Source organism: Melopsittacus undulatus, chromosome 3 (assembly GCF_012275295.1).
Source record: "Melopsittacus undulatus isolate bMelUnd1 chromosome 3, bMelUnd1.mat.Z, whole genome shotgun sequence".
Taxonomy (NCBI): domain Eukaryota; kingdom Metazoa; phylum Chordata; class Aves; order Psittaciformes; family Psittaculidae; genus Melopsittacus; species Melopsittacus undulatus.
The window spans coordinates 12,626,849-12,653,060 of record NC_047529.1 but is presented as its reverse complement, the minus strand read 5'-3'; the positions used below and the strand labels follow the sequence as shown (position 1 = coordinate 12,653,060).

General features: G+C 41.2%; 1 protein-coding gene across 2 annotated transcripts in view; it reads left to right on the top strand.

The window, feature by feature from the left end:
• Positions 1-21,883, top strand: part of MAP4K3 (mitogen-activated protein kinase kinase kinase kinase 3) — an 80,290-nt gene extending 58,407 nt beyond the window's left edge. Inside the window, exons 22-33 of one of the 2 annotated variants that reach the window (XM_031047515.2) lie at positions 822-906; positions 2,049-2,128; positions 4,809-4,869; positions 4,962-5,073; positions 7,257-7,315; positions 9,633-9,736; positions 10,411-10,582; positions 13,224-13,292; positions 13,411-13,503; positions 14,431-14,501; positions 17,062-17,117; positions 20,486-21,883. In XM_031047515.2, the coding sequence (XP_030903375.1) occupies positions 822-906; positions 2,049-2,128; positions 4,809-4,869; positions 4,962-5,073; positions 7,257-7,315; positions 9,633-9,736; positions 10,411-10,582; positions 13,224-13,292; positions 13,411-13,503; positions 14,431-14,501; positions 17,062-17,117; positions 20,486-20,573 (1,050 nt within the window). In that variant the 3' untranslated portion in view covers positions 20,574-21,883. Of the gene's footprint in view, positions 1-821; positions 907-2,048; positions 2,129-4,808; positions 4,870-4,955; positions 5,074-7,256; positions 7,316-9,632; positions 9,737-10,410; positions 10,583-13,223; positions 13,293-13,410; positions 13,504-14,430; positions 14,502-17,061; positions 17,118-20,485 lie in introns of both variants that reach the window. The other variant, XM_005147399.3, reaches the window with a different exon arrangement.
• The last annotated feature ends 4,329 nt before the right edge of the window (positions 21,884-26,212 follow it).

Genomic DNA, 26,212 nt, shown 5'->3' with positions numbered 1-26,212 from the left:
CTGAACTAATTGTTGTGCACTGCTGCATCCTTCTCTTTCATCAGCAGTGCTGTGGGTCAGCTCTTCCCTACCAAAATAGGATAGATAATTGTTGATGTTTGAGGGGAAGAAAGGAAGCCCTGGCTTTTCCTTTTCTGTCATCTTGAAGCAAATTTATTAAGTATTAAATAAGTAGCACAAATAAATCCTTGTGCTTCACTAGGAGAAAGATGGACAGACCGATTATATTGCACTGTGCAAGACACTTAATAGGCAAATGGAGTTTATTAGGGTTAGACTGGAGAAAGAGTGATACCATCTACCAGAGGTTTCCCTTTGGAAAGCAGTCAATATTGAAAATAAGTTAACTTGGAACAAGTAACAGAGACTCTAAGACAAAGATTTCAATTGTTGTATGCCCTGTAGTTTTATTTTGAATGTGTGAAATATGGCAAGAATAAAGCTTCTCTGGGACTTTCTAAAGTCACAAAATTCAGGAACCTTTTTAAGGTTTGCCAGCTTAAATTAAGCGCATACCTAAGTGCATACAATTTAAGACTTTTAATTTAAGGGCTAATTCAGAAATGCTAATTCTGGTATGTTTGTTCAGAAACTAAGGTCTTATGCACAAAGGGAAAAAATTAATTGGAAAAAAAAATCACTTAAAATGACTTAGTCATCTTGTCTGTGTGAGGTTATCTTCCACATGTCAAATGAAACTATTTTAACTTCTTGTTACTACTTTACGTAAAATGAATCCTATTGGGAATATCACTTCTCTATATTTTCATAAGTATACTATACTTTCATAAGTATATTTTTAATTGTTTTTACTTCTGCAGATGGGTGCTTGCTTTTCAAAGGTTTTCAATGGCTGTCCATTAAAAATACATTGTGCAACTTCATGGATAAATCCAGATACAAGAGGTAATATATTACATATATTTATTAATTTTGTCCTCTTCTTGGATTTAAAGAGTGCTTAGATGAGTGAGACTATTTCTTTTAGAATAGGCATATTGTGAAGTAGGTTTATTCATAGAAGCTGAAGTTCTTTGATTATGCCTCTGCTCTGAAGTACAGTGTTGTTTTTTTAATTAAGATGTGGGGCACAGATTTCAGCTTTCATTAAAGAAAATAAATGACATGTCAAAAATTAAAAAAAAAAACAAACACTTTTGATTCAAGATTCTTCAACATTTTAATCCCAGAGATGCCAGTCCTTATCCGTTTTGAAAAAAACTGACTCCTGGAGGCCGTAGTGGAGATTGGTTTCTTTATTGTTCACTTTTTTCTTTCTTTCTTTTTCTCTATCTCTCTCTCTCTCTTTTCCTCTTCTTTTTTTCTTTCCTAAATCTGCCTGATCTACAGATTTCTGCAGCTCTCTGCGCATACTTTTTGGTGTTTCATTATACAGTGTGATGAAAGGGGATAATTGGTAACGTTGTACTCGCGTTGCCTGAAGTTTCACGTGTTGATTATAGGTTGTATAGACATGCTGCTGAGCCAGTAAACCAGAAAACAATTAGATTTTATCAGACAATGAAGTTAGGGAAGTAAAATCTTTTGCATTTGTCATCTCAATATGAGATGTCTGTCTTGTTCACATGCCTAAATGCAATCCAGGGTATTAATTATGTTCAAGAAGTGAGGCACCCCCAAAATACTGAGAAAACATTCCAATATTGCTTTTTGAACTACTCCAAAAGAAGGCCATAAATATGTCACAAAATGTATGGAAATGTCCAAGTAGAATGATCTATATATGAGGAAACTATTCACATGAGTTCTTGCTTATGTTGTATCACTGCTGGTTTTTATTCCGATAACAATTGGAATCACAACAAAATCATAAAAAGACTGATCTTCGCTAATGGTTTAAACCAACCCCATCCACAAAGCTAAGGTTCCTTAGCAATATTCATTTTCCAAGCTTTCAAACACTGTAACTATTATAGGTTGGTTTGTTTCAATGTGTATAATTCTTTTCTTGCTAAAGAGCTGCATACTCCTGTAAAACACACCTTCCTTAAGTCAGAATTCCTAGATTATTTTGTTTGTATTTGCAGATCAATACTTGATATTTGGTGCAGAAGAAGGCATTTACACACTGAACCTCAACGAACTTCATGAAACATCAATGGAGCAGGTGTATTTCTGGTTTAATATTTTTGGGAAAAATACATCTTACTTTTTTTAGCCACTCAGATTTATGTTGTATAATCCTTATAAATATTGTCTTACCACAATTACATAAGCTTTAGCCACACTGAGATTTATCTTAAATGCTGAGGATACCTTTAAGTCACATTCAAGTTTTGTGTAGGCTGAACTGTGTTTAAATAGGAGATTTGCATATATCAATGTGTTGACCTTCATCAGAGTGCATTGTCCTGCAGCTAAATAATCTATTAGATAGTATGGAATTTTCCTGGTATATTTTTGATGAAAGTTTCTATTTTTTTTAAAGCTTTGATACAAGACAGACTATTCAGAGCAAACATCGTGTGTCAGCTCCAGGGAAGCAAGAAGATCCTTTATACACTACATTCCATTCTTTTTGTCTTAAAAGCAGCTTTGCTGACGAGACTCAGCTTACTGAATCCTAATTAAAATCCTGTCTTTGCAGAATCTTAGAAATAGGGGGTGTTTTTGAGGGGATACCGGGGAGGGGGAAATGCCAATTGCAGGCTTTTCTATATGGTATCTTCTCCAGCTCTTCTGTTAATCTCTGAGACTTGTTTTCTTTCCTGCCTTCTCCCTAACTTAGGGAGCTATGCATCTGCCATCAAGATGGAGGAATTTGCAAGGACAGCCTTCACACTGTAAGCTGGAGGCACTGGTGTTCGTTCATCTTCCAGGGTCCAGACGCTGTAGATGTCTGTTGTGTTGAGAAGAGGGCCTAGCTAGCTTGCACTGAGCTCCATGTAACCCATAATCATACTGGTGCTTGAGTTACCTAGTTTAAACTTAGCTCAGGAACCTCTCTGCTGCTTCACTATGGTTGTAAAACCTACCCTGAGAAATATCACTAATACAATAATTCTTGTAGGTCAGGCAGACGAAGGAAAGTTCTGGTTGTTCTGGGTTTTTTTTTCTTTTTGGGGGGGGGGGTTTGGTTTGGGTTTGGCTTTTTTGGGGGTGGGGTTGTTTTTAATTGGAAAGGAGAATAAGTGTAACAAAACTCATGCTCTCATATCCATCCTTGTTTTCTTCAAGCACCATGTTCTGTAGCGCATTGCCTAGTGAGCTTTTAGGGACATGTTTTAATGAGCACTAGAGCACTGAATAATGAGAAGAGGTGCTTGTAAAAACAGTCAGTCATATATGGAACAGGAGGAATGGGTGACAGGTCAATCAACCTGCAACTCTGAAGTATTGCTGCAATTCTCTAATCTTTGGATCCAAGCCTGCTGAGTCACAATATGATTATGCAGCTCAAGAAGGTCAATCAAACTTGCACATTAAATTTGGATACAGCCAGGATGGTAGATTATTACTGTAGGTTTTTCTTACAGTGTGTTTAGGTTATGGGAAGACTTCAGGAATACAAATGCACTCTCTGTGCTAACCATTTATTGCATCTTTATTTATGATAACAGGCAATAGGGCTTTAATAGCATTTTCAAGTTCTGTGTTTCACTTCATTGTTTGCTCTCTAGGTTCAATATAATTCAGTGTAAAAGCAGACGTAGTATCCTTGGTTATTTTTTACTACATTCCACTTCACTAATGGACAAAGCTGAAATAACTGATGTTTCCAGGAGTTAGCACAGCTTCAAGATGAATCTCTTGCTCTTTGGCAGAAAAATCTTTCAATTAATTTATAAGATCTCTTCAGATCTTTCCGATAAACCACCAGTGAATTGTTTTGGGTGGGTTTTTTGTTTGTTTGGTAGGAGATTTTGCTTGTTTTTCTAAGAGCAAAGGAGATGAGTGGTCTCTCTGGCCCAATAGTTTGTTTTCGTAAAGTGGGAGTAGAAAATGACCATCACAATGACCATTGGCCACTGTCTGTTCTCCTCAGACTCAACTACTGTCATGGAATTGGGGATGCTGGAGGATTCTGGCTATTTGCTTCTTGTGTCCATTTATGGACCTGTTGGACATGAGTATGTCTAGTCCCTTGTTTACACTGTTGATACTTTCCATCTCCATTGCCTCTTGGGGCAACAAACTCCAGAAGTTATGTGAGATGAGAGAAAAAAAAAGTAGTATTTTTTTAACATTTTTTTTTCTTTTTTGTTTTAAAAATACCTTGTCAGTTCAACACTATCTAGTAGTTGTGGGGTATGACAACAATTCTACCTTGGCTATTTTTGCACTCCTTGATCTCTCAAATGAAGTATATTATCATATGTGGATGGAAAGTCCCTTTAAGTGCCAGTTTTACTTGTTTCAAGAGATTATGACTATTGCAGGCTTTAGAAGGGCTATGCTTTGTTTATTGAAGTTTACTATTGTTAAGGTCTTCTCCTTTGAAGGAGAAAGTTTGGTAGTTTTTAAATTTTTTAAAGGATTGATTTTTATAATGATGTCTCATGGGCTAATTATAGGATTCTTGAATACATGAATATAAAATGTGCTAATCATCTAAATGTTAATGTGTATGTTAAATATAGTGTGTGTGCCTAAGATTTACTCTGAATTAACTCTGGAATCCAGGTAAACATTACTTGGCTTAAGCTAATTTCTGCTACAAAAAGCTATTCAATATTAGATTTGTCCTGTCGTCTATGCAGATATTAATCGATCAACTTAATGTGTCCGCATTTGGTGTATATCAGATTGAATGCTTTTCTTTCTTTGTTTTTCCTTTCCTTTATCAGCTATTTCCTCGAAGGTGTACGTGGTTATATGTCATGAACAATTGCTTGTTATCAATATCTGGTAAGTTACTGTGCTATCTCCAACTGTTAGTGGTAGTAAACATTTGGTTTTGTATTTGAAGTGTAGTTTTGTTTTCTAATTAACAGGTAAAGCTTCTCAGCTCTATTCCCATAATCTACCAGGACTGTTCGATTATGCAAGGCAAATGCAGAAGTTACCTGTTGCTATCCCAGCACACAAACTTCCTGACAGAATACTTCCAAGGTAAATACATGTCATCAGATACATCAGAATATCTTAATTTGGGAGTTCAGAATATGCTTGTGAAACTCCAGGAATACCAAATAACATGGAGCTCTATTTGCAGTTTGTCATTGATGACTCCTACAGGCATTAATCAGTGGCTAGACCTCTAAACTTACATGAATCAGGATATGAATATTCTCCTGTTAGATAAATGTGATTTGGTACATCTTAGCTTTTTGTCATGGGCATAGCTTGTTTGAGGGCATAGCTCTTTTTAGGTGTAGTCTAGTATGGTAAAACCTGGTTGTTCTTGATGCTAAACGAGATCCAGGGTCAGTATTGTACCTCTTATATTTCAGGCAAGTAGAAATGGTGACCTTACATTAGTTACTCTGGGCCCTATCTTTCCATTCTACTTAAATCAAAAAAATTGAGGATGGATAATCATTGCAGAGGGAATAGTCTCGTCAGTTATTTTTAGGCTGGAAAAACTAGAACTGGAGTGCAGATTTGACATTCTTCATTGCCTAATCATTTTTCACAGACCAGTGTAGAAGATACTTTTCATCCCAGATGCCTACAGCACATTGTGCATGCTGTCCCTCCAACCCTATTTACTAACAAGCACATACAAAATCTCAGAGCCACAGCGCTGGCTGCCAAACCAAGCCTTAAAGAGCTCATTCAAATCCAAGAGGAATAGATAGTAACACTAATCTAGTTTGCAGAGATGCCTTTGATTCTTAAAATATGTATGGAATCATTGGTTCTTCTTGTATAATAGGCTTTCTGTTAGGAAATTGTATTATAGAAGACCTAATTTTTCTGCCATCTTTGATTCTATTAACAGCCTATTAACATTTAATTCTTGGGTTCAGGAAAGGCTTCTTGTTCAGTCATCTGCCAACATAATGGTGCAGCACTCCTCTGAAAATTGTGTTATTCCTAGAGGCTAAATGCTAATTAACTAAGAGGTAATTTGTGCTTTGAATTGTTGTCTTCTGTGTGTCTGTGCCATTGTTCTGCTCCTCTCTATTCCAAACTAACTTTGGTGTGAGGACTGCATCAGCAGTGGACTAATAACTGTAATTATCATTAAGGATTGTGTGAGGGAGACCTTCAGACTGCATTCAGCCTGGAATGACACGTCACCTAAGTTGCAGAGGGCTCAGAAAATTTCTTGTCCAGTCATGTCGCTTCCCTAGAAAAATGCAGCACAACCTGAATGTGTGAGTGCCAAGGCAGTTCTTCAAACACAGGAGAGATTCATTTAGATAATCCATTTTTCTGTTTTATCCCTTGCTGTAAGGCATCAGGGTAGTAAGATTTAGCCTGACAGAAGTGCATTTGAAGCATGGAGAAGCACATTATTTTATCAATGTAGAAATGTTAAAAACAAAGTTTTCTGTAGAGAAAATGCAAAACAAAATAGAATTCAAAGTAATTTGTTAGGTTTGTATGTTTAAGCTGACTTAATGATACTTGGTAGGCAAACATTCAGCAACAGAAAATGTCTCTGGTAAGTCTACATTCCATCTTCTTTCCCTTGAATGTCCTTAAAGTTTCTTTCAAACCTTCCATGGCTTCTTCCAAACAAAATCTGTGGCCAGTACTCAGCTTTCATGCTGCTCCGTCCTGCTACATTATTGATCACTTCTGGACATTTGAAAGGTGCTGAAATAGCTTTGACTTCAATATTTACCTGTCAGTCCAAGCAAGCTATCTAATACAGCATCATTTGCCATACCCTTTGGGTCCACATGTCTTCGAATTATAATAATGTCCTTGAGACAAGAGAGGCCTTTGTATTGTCAGTGTAGTATCCATTGCAAGATGTAGTAAGTTACAGTATTACAAAGAATGATTGGGAGTACCTGTGGATATCCCAGGCATGTGTATAAATACATATCATTAAATAGCAAGAGATAGTGGTAAATGACATTTGAAGGTACTGAAGTATCTATTCCTCTCCATTCCTGACTTTCCACTGCGTTTATAATATTGTGTAACTGAGCAGCATCCCAGTGCTAACCGAGGGATCACCATGATTGTTCTAGGCATGTCATTTTGAGAAGAAATACATAAACACATACGTGGTTTTTCTGGGGAGCAAATAAACTTTTCTCACCAACAGCTTGCTAAAAAGCAAATTCATTCAATTGTTTTAAGTTGACCAATAATTCTGTCTTTGTATCTTGTAGGAAGTTTGCAGTGTCTACAAAAATTCCTGATACTAAATGGTGTCAGAAATGTTGCGTTGGTAAGTAAAGATCTGCAGAATAAATGCCAAGAAGCAGTACAAATGATGGCAGTGTTAAAGTTACTGGGTCAGGTTTAGAGGTGATAGGAGAAGATACTTTTGTCATTATTATGAAAAGATGCATTTGCAGGCAGTGAACTCATTCAGGTTAGTTAAGCAGTAGAAAGCTTTCCCAATTTGCTTTTTATATTTGAGGACAATTCTTACAAACTGCAGAGAAGAAGAATGCATGCCCAGTTTAAACTAGCTCTTGGGAAGAACCTGATCTCCATGGCTGGAGTGACTTAAGGAGGTTGCCATCAGGCTTAAGTGGCCTAGACTTAGGTAGCCTGACATCTAGCACAAGTTCCAGCTATCAATATTGGATGATAAAAAGCAAGGAGTATTTCCAGTTCTTTGAGGACTGTGTTGTCTCTGAAGCCTTTAAAGTGTGTTCAAAGCACCATGTTAAGGCATGCTTTAAAAGGGTGGTGGGAGCAAATAGACTAAAATAAATAAAGTAATATTAAAAAGAACCAGGAAAGGTAACTCCTGGGGTCAAGCTCTTGTCCCTGGGAATGTTTCACCTGGTGTTCTGTAATCAAATGTTTGGTGTGAGGGTTTGTATTATACAGGAGATTGAGAGGCTCAGTCATGAGCATCTGCCATCTATCCTGACAGAAATCTCCTCAGTATTGCTAAAACATCTGATGTTTGTTATCGCTTCTTTGTCCAGCTCACCTGTTAAAACTTGACTTTTTCATACGCAGATGCTCTAGGGTGTGGTACGGTATTAACAATATGTACTGTGTGTTCAGGCCTTGCCCTAATTGAGGCATCTAGTCAAATTGTAATGGATGCTGAAGGGAACACCTGAAGGGGTGGAGCAGGATCAGAGTAGGTAGGAATGCTGCTTTCTGATGTGAAAATTTATTTGGAAGTCCATATGATTTTGGGTCTCTGTTTATGAAATGAGAAACCTGGTGCTGTGCTCCTCTGCAGTCTTATGGTTTCTGTACTAACAGGCACAGAATTGCATAAGACTGCCATGGGACTTTGCATCACAAGAGGGGGACTGCTGTCTTGTCATGCAGAGATAGTTTAGCCTAATAAGACTGGAATCCTCCTCCTATGATAGGAGTAAGTAGTAACTGGTGATGGCAACAGGGATGTCTGCAGATGGCAGGTCCAAGGGGAGAAATAACAGATTCCCCTCTCCTGCTGTACTTATTACCCACAGCCTGAGCTGCAGCCAGAGCTGCAGCATTCCTGCTGGCAGCCTAAGTACCCCTTTGGCCTGGGGGAAGCAGCAGTGCCACAAGAGGCAGAAACAAACAAGAACTTCTGGTCTCGTTTCTCCACCTTACAGGTGTTGGTAATTGCATGTTTTGTGTTTTCTGCTGCTGAGTTCAGCCATACCAAGGGTCACACCAGGCATTATTTGTTGCCATTTGCAGTTGGTCTGACAGATGTTGGTGAGGACTTGGATTAATGAAATTAAACTTTGATGTGTAAGGTGCCAAGGGATTGCTAGTGGATTTTCTTGGCAGTAGGGTAGCATAAGCATATTTTACTTAAGTAGATAGTACTGGATTGTAGAAGCTCATTATGTGCACTTTGTTGTTCATTGCCTGATGTCCGGTAAAATCTGGTCTTTATATGCAATTTTAGAAAGTGTGTAGTAACACTTGTTTGTCTTGATAAGCTGGCAGTGTTGAAAGAGTGGAATTTTGTCAATACTGTAGAATTAAAAGTTGTGAAACTTCGGATTTCACATTGCCCAATTTTGCAACTTTATTGTTCTCTTCCCATTTTTAATTGGGCTCTTACAAACAGTAGAAGAGCAGGAGTTGAGTGGAAATAGATGATGTCACTTAAAAACCCCAGATTTCCTGCTGATCTATGAGAAATACAGAGCTCCTGGATTTCATACTCACTGTGACAGTGCTTGAAAGGCAGCTGAGTGGTTCTCAAGTGATAGTGATAGTTTAGTACCTGCTGGATAATTGTCAAAACAGCTGTTCTTTAACAGCTTCTCATGATGATCTGGAGATAGCTTAGGCAACCCAACATGGTAGAGCAAGATACCTCAAATACATATGCAGGCTATTGGCCGCTCATGACTGGTGGAAGGGCAGACCGTGCTCCAGCATGCTCACTGTCACTATTTTCATAGTGTGGGTGTTGATTTTTCAGAAGCTTCTGTATATAAAAGATTAGACTGGTGTTGGTGGTGACTTAAAAATTAATTTATGGATTGTAATTTGGTTGGAAATTGTTTATTATTTTATTTGCTTGTATTGTACAGTAATGTACTCTACCTCTCCTTTTTTGACAGTGAGGAATCCCTACACGGGCCACAAGTACCTATGTGGAGCACTACAGTCTAGCATTGTTTTGTTAGAATGGGTTGAACCAATGCAAAAATTTATGTTAATCAAGGTAATATTATAATAAAGTGAAATATTCTCATGTTCAGTTTTATTTATCTTGAATGACTTGTTAAGTATTAGCCATTTCTTGAGTTAATACCCTTTTCTCGGTTTCTTTTAAACTTCTTTGAAAATATTTAATTACGGAATATGTATTAACTGACTCGGAATATTTATAGGAGTTTTCTTGGTTTTGTGATGCACTTCAGTTAAAGAAGAAAACCCTTCCTTTCATGAACGTTGTGTTTTAGTTGCACAGTAAAAAACTGGCTGATAGGCTGAGACATGGCTGAGTGGAATGATAACATGGGTTAACATCCAGCTTGCTTCCATACCAGAGAGAAGGTGGCTGCTTGTTTTGTGACACTGGACTCACGTAGGGAGGCAGCCACTATAACTTGATCAGCCTGGCAGCCAAGTTACAGACTGCATAGCCAGGGAGAGCAGTGATGGGTATAGCACTCTTGTCATCTGTGTGCAGCTACACAGGACACACTTCCTATTTTATTTTAACTGAATTGCCATGAAGACTCTAACCTTGTTAACTTAGGCTTTTTGTGTCTTATCAGTTACTGTTATCTGAAGAATTAATGTTCTAAAATTTACCATACAGTTTAAATACCTAATAGTGACTCAGACTAAACTTGTTTAATTTCTAATGCCTATTTTTGTTTCTTAATCTAGCACATAGATTTTCCTGTACCTTGTCCACTGAGATTGTTTGAAATGCTGGTAGTCCCTGAGCAGGAATTCCCTTTAGTTTGTGTTGGTGTCAGTAGAGGAAGAGACTTCAACCAGGTGGTGAAGTTTGAGACTGTCAACCCAAATTCTACCTCTTCGTGGTTTACAGAAACAGGTTTGTACACTGTTATAATTGCATTCAGAAATGTTCCTTGCTCTTCTGTTACAGCTGAAGCACTAAAAAGGTAGTTTCCTCTGAGAAAACTAATAGTTAAATTATTAAAGCTAAGTGATCATAGTAAGTAAGTTCTCTTTACATTTGTTTGTACTTGCTTGCATATGCACTTTTTTGGATGTTTCTACTTGTTGAAGTGATTTGATTTCTTGAGATCTTTTGAGTATAGCAGAGGATGGAGCTGTGTTTTTTTTTTTTTTCATTCCCATAAATCAGAGTGTACTTGACTATTGCTCACTGTGCTGTTCTATTCTCTACCCTGGCAGCATGATGTCAGTTTATTTAATAGATTTTAATAGAATTGCACTCTGAACAATTTCTTTCAACATCTTTGTAGGTGTAGTTTGCCTCTCCTGCAATAAGACTGTGATTAGAAATGGGGTTATCAGCTTCTTGCTGAGAAAGCATATTTCTATTCTCCCTCTGTTTGTGGAAAGCAAAACAGATTAGGACTGCTGGTAGCAGGAAGCCAGGTATGTCTGTCACTGGTCTGGGCACCATGAGTGAGGAGGCCACCATGTGAGCAAGTATAAATAGTCTTAAGAAAGAAATGTTCTAAGAATTAATTTTTAGAGTTGCAAGGTCCCCCCCTAAACCTGGAAGCAGTAGTGAGCTGACCCCAGTCATAGCTTCCAGGTTTAGAAGCAGTAAATAGCTTTGTTATTACCAGGCATAGAGCCCTTGTTGATCCATGATGAATTTATACGTAGTTCTGTGCTGGCATATACATATCTGTTTGATTATGTACCATGCAGTTCACTAAGAATAGTTCCACTACAAAGATGCCTGCTGACTTTCTCACTGCTGAAAAGTGTCAGATTTTGACACACTTTAAAGCACAGTTACAAAAACCAAACTGATCAGTGGATGGCTGATTCATGCACTTCAGAGTACAGTTAACTACTTCAAAGTTAGTGCATTTTATTTTCAAAGTTACACATCTGTTCATGTAACTGTGTGACTTGGTTAGAGTTCATGAAAGTAGAAAACTGAAGAGAAGTTTTGACCTATAATATCTTGTTGTCATTCTTTTCTCGGTATCGTCTGCAAGTGTGGAGGTGTCCCTGTCCATTGCAGGGGGTTTGGAACTAGATGATCTTAGTCCTTTCCAAACCATCCAATTCTATGATTCTATGAATAATAATCCCTTCATAGTTCCTTTTTTTTTAATGTAGAAAATGTAACATTGCATTGTGTCTTCCCAAAAGGTACACTTCCTTAGCTTCCTTGGGTAATTTGTCTGTTCTTGTGTTGTTTCTATGTTGTTATTATCTGCTATTTGTTTGACTCCGATTTAAACCCTAATGTTGTATTGGCTTTTTCCTGTCCCCTGCTGGCGGGAGAGGGATAATGCAATGAAACGGATTATTCAGCGTTTTTTAAATGAGGGAAGGGTGTACCATATAGTCACAAACAGCGCCCATCACACAGTTTCCACAGTAGTGTTTGTTGTTTGGCGTTTGATTTCTTTCTGTAAATGTCTTCTAAAGATGTTAAAAATTAGCTGGCAAAGACTCTACCACAGGGGGTTTCTCCTGTACCATCCTTGCGATAGCTTCAGCAAGTACAGTGCATGTTTCCATGTCACATAATGTGGTTGCACAGATGTGTGTCTTCCAGTCCTTCTGTTGCATGCTTTCATCATGGCTATATCCACCTTTGGTTAAGACTGTGCATTAGGAATTGGTCAAACTCATAAATGTATGCCTTCCAAAACAAACAGCAAAAAAGGAGATGGAGGGACCATCTCAAGGAGCATCTTTCTGCCATCATCCTTGAGAAGCTTTTTGCTTCTCAACAGGACCATGGATTTTATTCTTTAACTGAAAGCTGCTTTTGTATTTTAGGTAACATACTCTAATTTCTCATCTCTAACAGATTTAATTAGTTTCTCTTTTCTGTATGAAAGAACACCTACAGAATTGTTGGCAGTAATGCAGAATTAGTAAGAGCTGCTTTTTGTGTAATGTCAGTGTTAACAAACAAATGAACCCAAACTATACTTCTCTTGAGCTGATGTGTCCGCTAATTCCTGATGGCTCAGATCCCCTTGTTTACTGTGATGGAGACTGCTGCAGCTGTAATGCAGAAGAGAGGAGCGTGACCCATCTTTTAAAAGTTTGGAGAAGGAAATAATAATCCCCTATTTTTGGAAGATTAGTGATGGAAAACCTGAAAATAGCAGCAAGAAATAAGTCCCTAGCAGCAGAAGAAAAATGGAGTGTAGCAGCGTTCAGATTTAGTGTGGACAGTCTCGTATATCTGCCTTTTTTGCCACAGCAATATTAAATTATACCAACAGATAATACAGGGAGAACAATGTATACCTGAGTTTTCTTTTGTGACTTGGCTCACAAAAGGCTGGATAAAGTTCATACTTTAATATTATAGCTTCAGTTTTCCTGTCACAGTTAACGTATTGGATATGTGGACATGCCTCTCTAAGAGAAGATAAATGTAAGATGATTATTTTAAGTAGATAAAAACACACTAACCCATTAAATTTTCTCAGTCTGTAGAACTTCCATTTCAGATTTCATGCTAATTTGTGTTATGAACTAACACTGTCATTTTTTTATAGACACTACAGAGACAAGTGTTGTACATGTAACACAGCTGGAGAGAGATACCATTTTGGTGTGTTTGGATTGTAAGTTCTAGTATCAACTAAATACATACATATGCATGTACATGCATACTGTCTGTCTTCAAATTAGGTCATATATTGAAGCTTGATTCTTGATTGACATGTCCTATTTATTGTTTAGGCTGCATAAAAATAGTGAATCTGCAAGGCAGGTTAAAATCCAGCCGCAAACTGTCGTCTGAGCTCACATTTGACTTTCAGATTGAATCAATAGGTAAGTTCAGTTTTGTTATTAATACTGAATATCTGGGTATACTAGAAAGCCATATGAAATTTAACAAGAGTGAGTGCCAGATTCTGTATCTGGGGCAAAGTAGTCCTGATTGTGTAAACTGGGGGATGAGAGGCTGAAGAGCAGCCCTGCAGAGAGAGATCTGGCGGTTTGCGTTGATGGCAAGCTGTGTATGAGTAAGCACTGTGCTCTGACAAGCAAAAGAGCCAGCCATGTCCTGGAGTGCATCAAGCACAGCACAGTCACAGGAATTGACTGTTCCACTCTATGCTGCACTGGTGCAGCCCCACCTTGAGTCCTGTGGGCAGTTTACAGATTCTTCCTGGGAACCTACACACCCTGTCTTTGAGGAAAGCCCTAGACCCGTTTTCTTTCACAGGGTACAAATACAGGTGTCTGACACTGTGTTTGTGACAAGGGGAAGGGCTGGGGAGTAAAAGGCTCTGTAAAGCTTCTTGTTGCTGTTGCTGAAGGACTGTGTTAGCCAATAGTTGCTGGGAAATGAAAGATGTCACTGCAGTATCCCTGTAACTTTTTTTGCTAAAATTCAAAATACATTTTTTATATGAACTATATAAATTATGTATTGAAAATACATATTAGAACGGAGAGGGGTTTCCTGCTGAAAGGCCATATTTAGGCCTAGACAGACAGACGGTTGTAGAAATCTTTCTGGTTGGGTGGGAATATTTTTTAACCCTGCACCTTAAACAAAAAAAATATATAAATGCAGCTACTTTTGAGGCAGGTTCAGTGATTCCTGAGAGACGTTCTGCAATCTGTGTGGGTGGATGTGGTAGACTAAAACATACATGTACAGATTTCAGAACTGCAGTCATATACTTTGGGCCTTAAAAGCCTGAGTTGACATTACGCCTCAAAACTGATTCCAGTGTTCTTTGTTACCAGTCTGTCTACAAGACAGTGTGTTAGCCTTCTGGAAACATGGTATGCAAGGAAGGAGTTTTAGATCAAATGAGGTGAGTACTACGTTTTGCTTCAAATTCTAGCTTCTAATGTAAGCCAGGTGGAAGGTACAGTAACTTCCTAGGTTAGACCTGGAAGCTGGAGTTTCATTCTAAGCATGTTTCATAAGCTACAAACTGATTAGTGAAGCTATACCATAGCCAGTCAGGTTTATGACATACAAACCAGAAAGCAACAAGAGACCGGGCCATGATGCCATTGAAAATATCCAAACCTAATGCCTGGTAACATTCATCATCTTCACCTTAAACTGCTTTGAAGACCAATGTCTCTTAGCCTCTTGCAAGTGGGTACCAGAATTTGGGCTCTGCTAATGATTGCACACTCCACTACTGAGCATTAGCTTTTTGTTAGCGTGTTGAATGAGTTCCCTGTTGCATTTTACTCTCTTCCATGTTCCCTTGGTTTACAAATACTTGAAAGATTTTGCTGCACAGTTTTCACAAGAAGTATTTTTCATTCTCAGGAGAAAAATGTCAGATTGAGCTAAAGGTTTTTTTTGTTTTGGGTTTTTTTTAGTAAAATGTGTGTAGTTTCTTTTTTCAGCCAGTTTGAAATTTTTAGACATAATTAAAGCATTATAAATACTTTCTCAAGTCTTTTTTTTTCTCCTTGCTTCAAACCTTGTATCGTTGTGTGTTAGTAGAAATGCTTTGTAGGATTGTAATGAGTCTCTTAATTCAGTTATTAAAGAATGTTTACAAACTTCACCAGTTTTTCACCAGTGTCACATTGGCTGAGAAACTGAGCTTATTATGACTAATGTATTTTAAGGTACATGTACAGTCATACCACGCCAAGCTTAGATATTCCACATTGTGATACAACATTTATAACATATTTGCACAAAGCCACAGTTGACCTCATCTGTCCTGACAGTAAGCTGGTTTTTGTGTAAGTTGGACCAAAGATTAGAGTCAGACTACTTCTTATTTCCAAGTCTGCAAATGGTTCTAGTGGCATCTGTGCATGCATGATTGTCTTTTTCTCAAGAACTCTTAATGGTGAACTGCATCACCCTGCTATTAGCACAGACTATGAGGAGATGAGCCTGCTAGGCACTTCTCCAGCTCCAGACTTCCTGCAAAGCTCAGTGGATTACTCCACCCATTGGCACTCAGTAGCTCCAATCCAGTTGTTAGAGGACATGCCCCAGAGTACTGCAGAACAAGTGGATGCTTTATATTGTTTGTGTAAAACATAAGGAACTCTGTCTTCTTGCTTTGTTATTGTCAAGCCAAAGCCAGCACCTAGATGAAGAACAGAAGGTAGGACTGAGCTGTTGTCAGCAAGCCACACAAAACTTTCTTTGTAAAACATGTCTAGGGTAAGCTCTCAGGCCTTTTGAAATTCCTTGTTTCTCTTGATTGTCCTACCAGCCACAGCTATTAAGAAAAAAAACCCAACCGACTAATTTTCATCCCTAGCATGAAAAGCCTGCATTACCAGCCTCAGATCTTGACCATATTTGTTACTTTTGGGGGGCATTTTATACAGTGTTTTATGTAGGAAGTGGTTACACAGGACAAAAACCTGGCCAACCGAACTTTGCAGCAGGCTTGTCTTTGATAAAAGTTATTAGTTCAGATTCCTAATCAAGTATCAATTGGTCTAATCTGGGATGATTCTGGCTGCTTGCAGTTACTTCATTCTACAGCCATTACCTTCCACAGTGGTTTGATTGAATGGGAAGAATGAAACAGGGAAATGTGTGAATGCTGAGATAAAATGCTCAAAATTTGGACCGAGACTGTGCAGACTTAAACCCACAACAGGGAGGAAGTAATTTTCTTAAAGTGGGGAATGTAATTGTTGTTCTCTTGCAAGTTGTCTATACCAGAAATGAATTGACTTAGCTACTAGAGTCTGGAAAGAAGAATCTTTTTTTTTGTAAACATTGCTGCTTGTTCATGCTGTGACTCTATGCTTTTGACTAGGCAGTGGGCTTCAGTTGACTTTATTGATTAGCATGATGTTTTCTTTGGTGCTTCGGTATTCATTTGATCATAAAGATGTATCACAAGTACAGTTCGCCTGCAGTAAATGGCTCTACTGTACTAGTCTAAAATGTCAGAATACTATTTTCTTTTTACAATAAGCATATGTACCACAAATTAGATTGTTTCTCTGTTAAGGTTTTCAGAATATGAATATATTGCATTGGTACTATGATTCAGAATTTCAACCAAATGCATTTTGTGTGTGATTTTCCTGACCCTTTTTGGAGATCTACTGTAGAGTGAGACAAATTGCACCCTACAGCTGCCTATTTCAGTCATGGCTGTAAAGAGAATTGCACCAAGAGCTCAGATTCTGAGCTGACCCCTGCTGTTGTACTTGCGGTTGCTACAAGAGGAATTTATGTAATGTGGCAGAAATAACAGAAAACTTTCAGATTCATTTTAAAAGTGATAATTGCATTAAATACTCTAGCTGATTTAAATCAGAAGTAAATTGGTAACATCAGTTGTAGTAAGTTCTTAAGGTTGACTTTAAAAACAATAAAAACACTTGTGCACTTAACATGTAAACACTTGTCTTATATTTGTCTAGATCACGCAAGAAATTTCGGATAATACAAGGATATTCAGGCTTCTGGGATCTGACAGGTATGGAGAGAAGCAAACATGGCATGTTAGAATGAAGAATGTGTGTTCCTCCTATCTTGTACAAGTTCTTTTAGTTTGTTTTCTTGTGATTCCTTTTATAACCACCTTACTCATTCCTTTGTGCACATGTCTACCTTTCTACTTCTTCCTTAAAAAAAAAATCTTCTAAAAGTGTTTGTGGGCTTCCAGAAGTGCTCAGTCATGCTGAGAAGTTCCTTTTTTTGGCTGCAGTGGCAATCTCCAGGAGTGTCTTCCTTTTTCTGCTGGAACTCTTTTGTTTAACTTGGTGAAATCTTCACTTTCAGATGCTCTACTGCAGGAGGTCATCAACATCTACATCTTAAGGCAAATGCAAAAAATACTTAAAAACTTAAATACCTCCCTTTCACCCCCAAATATGAACTCTACCAATTGTCCTCCCAGCATGACAGCTCAGGTATTGTTAGAGCTCTTGGTAGTTCTCAATGTATCTGTTTTGGCGCCTGCTTTGCAAGGCACTAACACTGTCTGACCCATCATATACCAGCTTGGTGAGTCAGTAACTGCTGTTTTAGGAGTGTTGCCGACTTCCTCAACTTTCTCTGCCTTGCTGTCAAACTGTGTGCTTCTACAACAGCCACAAAAACAGCAGAAGCTTTGTCTTCAGGGATATGTATATTGACATAATGGTTTCACCAGTTACGGGCTCATACAAAGTGCAAAGATAGGCTTTAATGTTTCTTTTGAGAATTGCCTGTGTCTTACACAGCAAACTCACTTTCTTGTGGCATCTTAGAACTACCAGAAAAACTCCATATCAACCAAAGGCCTTCCCCGTATTCTGTTTTTCCAAACTTGATGCGCAGCCCTGTAATGATCTATAACATCAACAGTAGTGAATGGTGCTGTGGCTTTTACAGGCTAGGTACAAGCAGTTTTTGCTGGCTGGGGGTTGAGGATTCTGCGTCACATACAATACCTGATAACTTTTTGGTAATGGGTAGTTGTAAGTAATACTTACCTCTGACCTCAGGGTTTTACTTTCTCTGCTCCAGTGAGATGTGCATGCAACTCAGCTTTATTATGTCATTTTTCTTAGTTGTTGAGAGACACCACAGCTCAGTTTAAAAACAAGTCTGACTTCAGAATGGAGCATGACACCACATGGGAAAATAATGTCGTCTTCCCCAAATACAGTTCCATCTATTTCTGGCTTTCAGTAATAGTCTCCCAAGTCTGAGATAGTGTTTATTGCACTGCAATAAACATAGAATCATAGAATAGTTAGGGTTGGAAAGGACCTTAAGATCATCTAGTTCCAACCCCCCTGCCATGGGCAGGGACACCTCACATTAAATCATGCCGTGCACGGCTTCGTCCATCCTGGCCTTAAACACTGCCAGGGATGGAGCATTCACAACTTCCTTGGGCAACCCATTCCAGTGCCTCACCACCCCTATAGTAACGAACTTCTTCCTTATATCCAGTCTAAACTTCCCCTGTTTATGTTTCAACCCGTTACCCCTTGTCCTGTCACTACAGTCCCTAATGAAGAGTCCCTTCCCAGCATCCCTATAGCCCCCCTTCAGATACTGGAAGGCTGCTATGAGGTCTCCACGCAGCCTTCTCTTCTCCAGGCTGAACAGCCCCAACTTTCTCAGCCTGTCTTCATACAGGAGGTGTTCCAGTCCCCTGATCATCCTCGTGGCCCTCCTCTGGACTTCTTCCAACAGTTCCATGTCCTTTTTCATGTTGAGGACACCAGAACTGCACACAATACTCCAAGTGAGGTCTCATGAGAGCAGAGTAGAGGGGCAGGATCACGTCCTTTGACCTGCTGGTCCCGCTCCTTTTGATGCAGCCCAGGATACGGTTGCTTTCTGGGCTGTGAGTGCACACTGAAGCCAGCTCATGTTCATTTTCTTATCGACCAACACCTGCAAGTCCTTCTCTGCAGGGCTGCTCTGAATCTGTTCTCTGCCCAACCTGTAGCTGTGCCTAGGATTGCTCCAACACAGGTGTAGGACCTTGCAGTTGGCATGGTTAAACTTCATGAGGTTGGCATCAGCCCACCTCATAAGTGTGTCAAGGTACCTCTGGATGGCATTCCTTCCCTCCAGCGTATCAACCAAACCACACAGCTTGGTGTCATCAGCAAACTTGCTGAGGGCATGCTCAATCCCACTGTCCATGTCACCGACAAAGATGTTAAACAAGACCTGTCCCAACACCGATCCCTCAGGGATACCACTTGTTATTGGTCTGCAGCTGGACATTGAGCCATTGACCCCAACTCTTTGCATGCAGCCATCCAGCCAGTTCTTTATCCACCGAGTGGTCCACCTATCAAATTGATGTCTCTCCAATTTAGAGACAAAGATGTCATGTGGGACAGTGTTGAATGCTTTGCACAAGTCCAGGTGGATGACATCAGCTGCTCTACCCCTGTCCATCAGTTCCGTAGCCTCATCATAGAAGGCCAACATCAATTCCGGTTTCTTCAGATACTATTTTGTTTGCAGCTTTGTCATATTTTGAGCTGTGAAACTGTTTTCCATAACACATAATTTCCTAGGCAGTTCATAGGAACTGGGCCCATTTAGCAATTTTAGCAGTCCTTGCCTGATTTAAAAATCTCAGTTTGTGAAACATTTGTGCTGCTGATTTCTGCGCTTTGATGATAAAGGTCTGATCTAGGACATCCTTACAGTTTTTGCAGTTGCAGTGTAGGTCCAACTAACAGTCTCCTGTCTCTGATGTTGGTCAAAAGTGAGTGGCAAGAAAAGTGAGAGAGTAAATTCTGCACATAGCAGTCCTTTTCCTTGAGGACTCTCAGCCTGCAAGTCTTTGTCTCTGGAACTTTCAGAGCTGGAGGAAGCTTCTGTTTTGTTGGATTTAGGTTACATAGGCTCAGGGAAAGACTGGAAGTGCTCACAGAAGAATCAGGTTTGGTCATCTGTTCTGTTCAGTGGCCAAGAGCAGACTAATGACTTCAGAACCAGAGCAAAGCTCTGCGGAAGCGTAAGTAGGGATGTGATAAACCCTCTTAAGAAGCTCCCATGGAAAGGATGAGAGGCAACAGGCATACCTTGCAGCAAGGGAAATTCCAGCTGGATAAAAGAGGGGAAGATATCACACTGAGGATAGCTGAACACTGCAGTAAGAGCACAGAGAGGCTGTGATGGTCCTTGGAGACCTTGCGTGAACAAGACCCCAAGCTGCCTTTTGATGTTGGTCTTGCTTTGAGAGGCTTTTGGACTAGAAGCCTTCAGGGAAAGAGAGATGATGACCAGTCAGATGGATCCTGGTAAAGAATATTTGCAGTTACATCCAGGGATGTTTTTAAATGAAAGTTTATTTGACTGTGTCTCCTTTTATTTTCATTGTAGGGTTGTGGTGCTGGAGAGTAGGCCGACAGATAACCCAACAGCCAACAGCAATTTATATATCCTGGCAGGGCATGAGAACAGTTACTGAGAAAGAGGGCATGGCAAGGCAGCTCGCCATGACAAGAGAACACTCCTGCTGCAGCAGCATCCATGGCTGGTTGAAATTGCACAGAAGCTGCAGTAACCCCACTTCAGTTACTTCATAATTTATTGTGGCATGAAAGGAAGACAAGAATTGTTTGTGGTATGGACACATGAGCATTATGATACCACAGAAGTGCTTAATTTACTGTTATGTAATCTTTGTACATATGCAGTATTTTTCAGTGAAACTTACTAGTGAAGACCTACACTGACTTCCTGTAGATAGCGGCCCCCCTGTTAAGTACAAGTGTCTTACCTGTACAGATGTAAAAGTCACTGAGGATGCAAAAATGAAATCGGGGTACTATTTTAAGGACTTCTCATGTGTTTATTATAAAGTGGGATGCTAGCAACAAATATAGTACATTTAACAACACTATTGTATTTTATTATATGTAATTTACTAATACAAATAAATCTTAACTTTTAGAAATTGTAACCAAGGCTGTAATCAAATTACAATCTTGTTTTAATTTTGATGCAACACACTGGTGTTCATGTTTGCACAATGTATTGAGATGTGATGTATTTAGTCACAAAGGTAAGCTGTGACTTTGTGGATATGACTTGGGCTTCAGAGTTCCTTTTTTAGTTTACTTGGGTAGTTTTCTTTGTGAAACAAACCAGTTAAACACCTGTATTTTTATATTTAATTAAAACTCTCCTTATGATTATTGCTCTATGCTTGAAAACAATACTTTCTGGATGGGTGTCAGTCCCAGAATAGTGGTACCTGGCTGTAACACTGCAATAGGTGTTTGAATTACTAGTGTATACAATGATAAACATTAGTATTACTGTTCCTTTTACTAAATAGATTCATATCATAATGAAAAGGAGCAACATTCCACATTGTGGAAATGGCTCAAAGATGTTGCCATTCTTGACTTTTGGGGGTTTTTTTGGCCTTATAACCATTTTCACACCTTTCTTGATTTTTAGGATGTTAACACATGGCCAAAATAATTTAGTTACTACCTCATTGAAACAATACAATGGTTACTACGCATCACAGGAACTTAGTTTTGATCAGAAGTATTTTTGATTGCTGGTTTCCAATGGAATATGTAAATGCCAAGTTTTAGCAAAATGCACACATTTGACTCCTTTTTTTGTATATGTTCTTTATATTTTATTGTGATAATATACACTAAAATCAAACTAAATTTAAATTTATGGCCTGCATTATTGTTGTGATTAGTAATTGAAATATGTTCCCTAATGTATATAATGTAAAATAAACTTTTTTTAACATGTTGTTGTACAATTAGATTATCACCTGCACTAATTTTCCACATAAGGCTAAAATGGAATATACTGAGTTTTGAATTCTGCTATTAAATGTTTGTGCCAAACACAGAAGCTGGGCATTTCTGAATGTATGAATGGTCACTGCAGCTGAACTCAATTTAGGCTAGAACTTGAGGTTAGACATTTAATACCCTTTTAGCCTTTAGGCAATGGATGTGTGTATTTGGGAGAAGTCTTTCCAAATTCCAGTTTGCTTGATTCCTTCCCTCCATCACCTGCTTTTCCACCTCTGTTAATTGTAAAACTAATTACCTTTTTTTTAGCAGGGCTATTTTTGCCTGTGGGATTCAGCTCTCTGCCTCTGCTGGCCCCATCTCATTTATTCCCTTGAACTGAACCTCAGCTCTGCCCTGTGGGAGAGGTGGTAATGTAAGCCCTGCTGCCGAGAAGCTGAATTCCCAGAAAAGGCCAGGACTTGCGTGTGCTGTACAGCATACTTGTGCTGCTGCCCAGGGGGAATTTCTGTCCAGCCTCCCGTGGACTGCTGTTCACTCTGATGTGCTCAAAGTAGCTAAATTTTAACCAAGTACAGTATAGCTGATGTGCTGTAAACATGCTTCCTCCTGTGGAGTTTCTGCAGCAGCTGGGGCCAAGTGTCTTGCTGTTTGGGGCTGTTAGGCCATTGCTGAGTTACAAGCAACAGGAGCTAAGGGATAGTGGGGTTTATTCTGGTTGGGCATTTTGGGTGCGAGGATGCAGCTGGAAGAGGTAAAAATAAAGAGGACAGGGTAATGTCATGTGAGAAAAGGGAAGTGTTGTGCTAGGATACATTTGTCTCAAATCTTTGCTTTCCTGCTTTTTGAGGAATTGTCCTGTTGCGGGATTTGGAGCCTGTGTCACAAAACTGCCTCTCCTCCACCTTGAGATGCTTGGCTCCTTGGCTGGCAGCTGCCCCCACTTAAGCCCTGAAATCTGGATGTCTGATCTCCTTTGCTAGATGGGCTATTGTCATGAACTGAAAGCTTCCTTGAGCCAATTCAGTAGGAGCTTCTACTATCCCTGTCCTCATGCAAGATCATGATCAGTGTGATGGGAGCAGTAAGAGCTAGGGTTAGGGTTAGGGTGCCAAATCACAGGCACGATGAGGTTAGAGCAAGACTTCTGCCTACAGCTAGTTGACATGGCTTCTCAACAACCTGGGTAGCTTCCCCTTTCCTCTGTCCTCCCAGCCTCTTCCACACTAGCTTCTGCCCTGGCTCCTACTGGGCAGCAATGTGTCATGATGTGTCCACAAGATGGGGCATTTACCAACCTAGCAGCAAGGTTTGACCAGTGCAAACTTGGGTCTCAATCCAAACCGAGCTTTCTTAAAGAGAATGAAGAAGTGAAGTTGGTTGGGTTTATTGCAAAAGTGCTCCTGGAAGATGAGAGGATGTGGGAAGGGACACTGCTTTCGTCCTAATCTTGCACATCTCTCCATGCAGTGGTGCCTACGCCTGTCAGAGACAGGATGTGATGACTTGAGAAAGAGGGTGGTCAGATTTGATATAGTACAGGTGGATTACTGTTGCTAGGGATCTTCCTTCCTTGAGCAGCTCTTCAGTGGACTCACAAGACTTTTCCCATTCTGCCGTATAGACTGGTTTATTGGCCATGAGCAGTGAAGCAACAGCTCTTCGGGCAGCCCTGGCGATAGTTTCGTCTTGTTCTTAGTTGTTTTCCAAGCAAAGCTGCACCTTCTCATGCATCACATGAGTTTGTGCGATCAGGTGGAGGTCACTGAGGAACCCAAATTGCCTGTCAGAACCAATAGACCCTAGTGTCAGGCAGGGGGCACTGAAAGAGCACTGAAAGCTGGGAGAGGAAGACTATCAGCTGGTGCCTGTGGATGGAGGAGGAGCTCAGGCTTTTCCTATGGTCTCAGTGAAAGTCTGAACCAACCAAATGCGGTGCCTGCAATCTCACATTACCTGGTGCTGGCTCCTTTGAAGGAAAGAAATGCTGTAAACCCCTGACTGGTATTCAGGAGCCCTGGTACCTTCATTTCTGAAGTGGGAACTGGAAATCAGAGCCCTGGTGCAGTTTTACACAGTGTTGCACATACTTGGGAGCAGCTGAAGATTTAAGCTTCGACACACTGCTTTTTCAGCATAAGGCAGCGAGTACAGCAGCTCTGCAGTCTGTGAGATGCTGCGATGGTGTCTCTGACTGCACAGGCAGTCTGCTAGACCAAGCAAATAGCTCTGAGACATGAATATTTCCACTTTGGCATCCTGTTTCTGCAAACTCCAAGCTGCAGTCTGGCTCTTTCAGACAGTAGTATCTGTCTGGAGGAAAAACACCTGAGGCAAAGCTGCGTGGTGAAGATGGCTCTTTCTGAGAGGCTCCATCCATTGCCTGTTAACATACTGCTCAAGAACATCCCCTGTCCTCAGAGCACTATACAAACACTAATTAAGTGAGACTCCCAACACACATACCATTCCTGACAGCTGTCTGCACAGTCATTGAGGAAAAGAGACTCAAGGTATTTTGCCCTCTTCTCAACTGGAAAGCTGGTCCTAAACCTTCCTTCTAGTGAGCAGTGAAGATTTTCATGCATCCGTCTTTCTCTGTGCTCCCCAATAGCAGCTCATTTGTTTCCTCTCCTGGTCCCTGGGCTTTCCCTGACCCCTTGCATTACAAAGCAGAGCACAATAACTTGCTTTTCATCTCCAGCATCATTCTCCTCCCTTGGCCCTGCAGGCCATGGACTTGTCCTGTTGTTTAAACAGGACTAGGGTTTATTTGCATCCCAGCTTTGCTATTCCTGCCCTTTTTTTTTTCCACAAACCAAGTTTAGTATTCACCCTTGAGGCTGTTCTTGTGCTGCCTGAATGGGGTGTGTTTATCTCTGATCCTGGTGCCCAGGTGAGATGAGGCTGTCTTCCCAACACGGAGTGACAGAGCTCTCCAGGGAAGAGTAACACATCCAGCTCTGAGCAGACTTGGTTGTCACAGGCAGATGCCATCTCCTTCTGCTTCATTCTACAGGTCATCCTTGGTAAGGGAGGCTGGCAAGAATCATAGGATTTTATTATCTTAATGTCATAGAAGGCACCTGAAAGCTCATCCAGTTCCAAACCCCTGCCACAGGCAGGGACACCTTCCACTAGACCAGGTTGCTCCAAGCCGCATCCAACCTGGCCTTGAACACTGCTGAGGATGGGGCAGCCACAGCTTCTCTGGGCAGCTTGTGCCAGTGCCTCAGAATTCTTCCAGTGAAGAACTCCTTCCTTACATCTAACCTGAACTTCCCGTTTAAGTTTAAACCCATTCCCCCTTGTCCTATCACTACAGTCCCTAATGAATAGTCCCTCTCCAGCATCCCTATAGGCTCCCTTCAGATACTGGAAGGCTGCTAAGAGGTCTCCACGCAGCCTTCTCCAGGCTGAACAGCCCCAACTTTCTCAGCCTGTCTTCATATGGGGAGGTGCTCCAGTCCCCTGATCATCCTTGTGGCCTCCTCTGGACTTGTTCCAACAGCTTCATGTCCTTTTTATGTTGAGGACACCAACATATCAGCATGCCCACAGCGGGACAAGCGAGGAGAAAGGTGTAGAGGGGCCTTACCTGCCCGAACACATCCACTGGGGATTCTGACAGGGCTCCAAAGCCCTCTCTCTTTCCCAGACCCCCGAAGGGCCACTCCTCCACTGCCAGACCCTCCCGTGGTGCAGCCCGCCTGTAGCCCGTCCTGTGTGACCCAAGAACCCCCCCAGCTCTTACCCGAGGGCCACACCTGGGCCCCACTCTGCCCTGGCCGCCAGCGCTGCAGTGGCGGGGGGCAGCCGCGGGGGGGCAGCACGGGGCTCACCGCCCCTCCCAGCCGCAGGGGGGCGCGGCCGCCGCCTCAAGTCACTTCCGCCGGTGAGGGGAGGAAGGCCCCAACCACGCATCGCGGGTGCGCAGGCGCGGCCCTTCGCTGGGGCACCGCTGCTCCGCGCATGCGCCGCGGCCGCTCCACCGTGCGGGCGAGGACGGGAGCCTGGCGAGCACGGAGGAGGCGGCGGTGGCGCTCGCGCTTCGGGCGCCCGACCCCGCCCCTCAGCGGCCCGCGCGCCGCGTGACCCCGCTCCCGCCGTCCCCTCCCGCCGCCCTTCCCCTTTCCCCCCTCCCGGGGCGACCACCGAGAGCCGGGGGCGGGGAATGCGGCAGCCGCCGCCTCCTCCCGCCGCCGCTGCGGGCCTGCCGCCGGTGCTGGCGGCGGCGGTGGGGGGCCGCCGGCCCTCCTGCTGAGGGGCGCCGAGCCCTCCCGCGGCGGCCTCCTCCCTGCGCCCGGCCCGGCCTGCC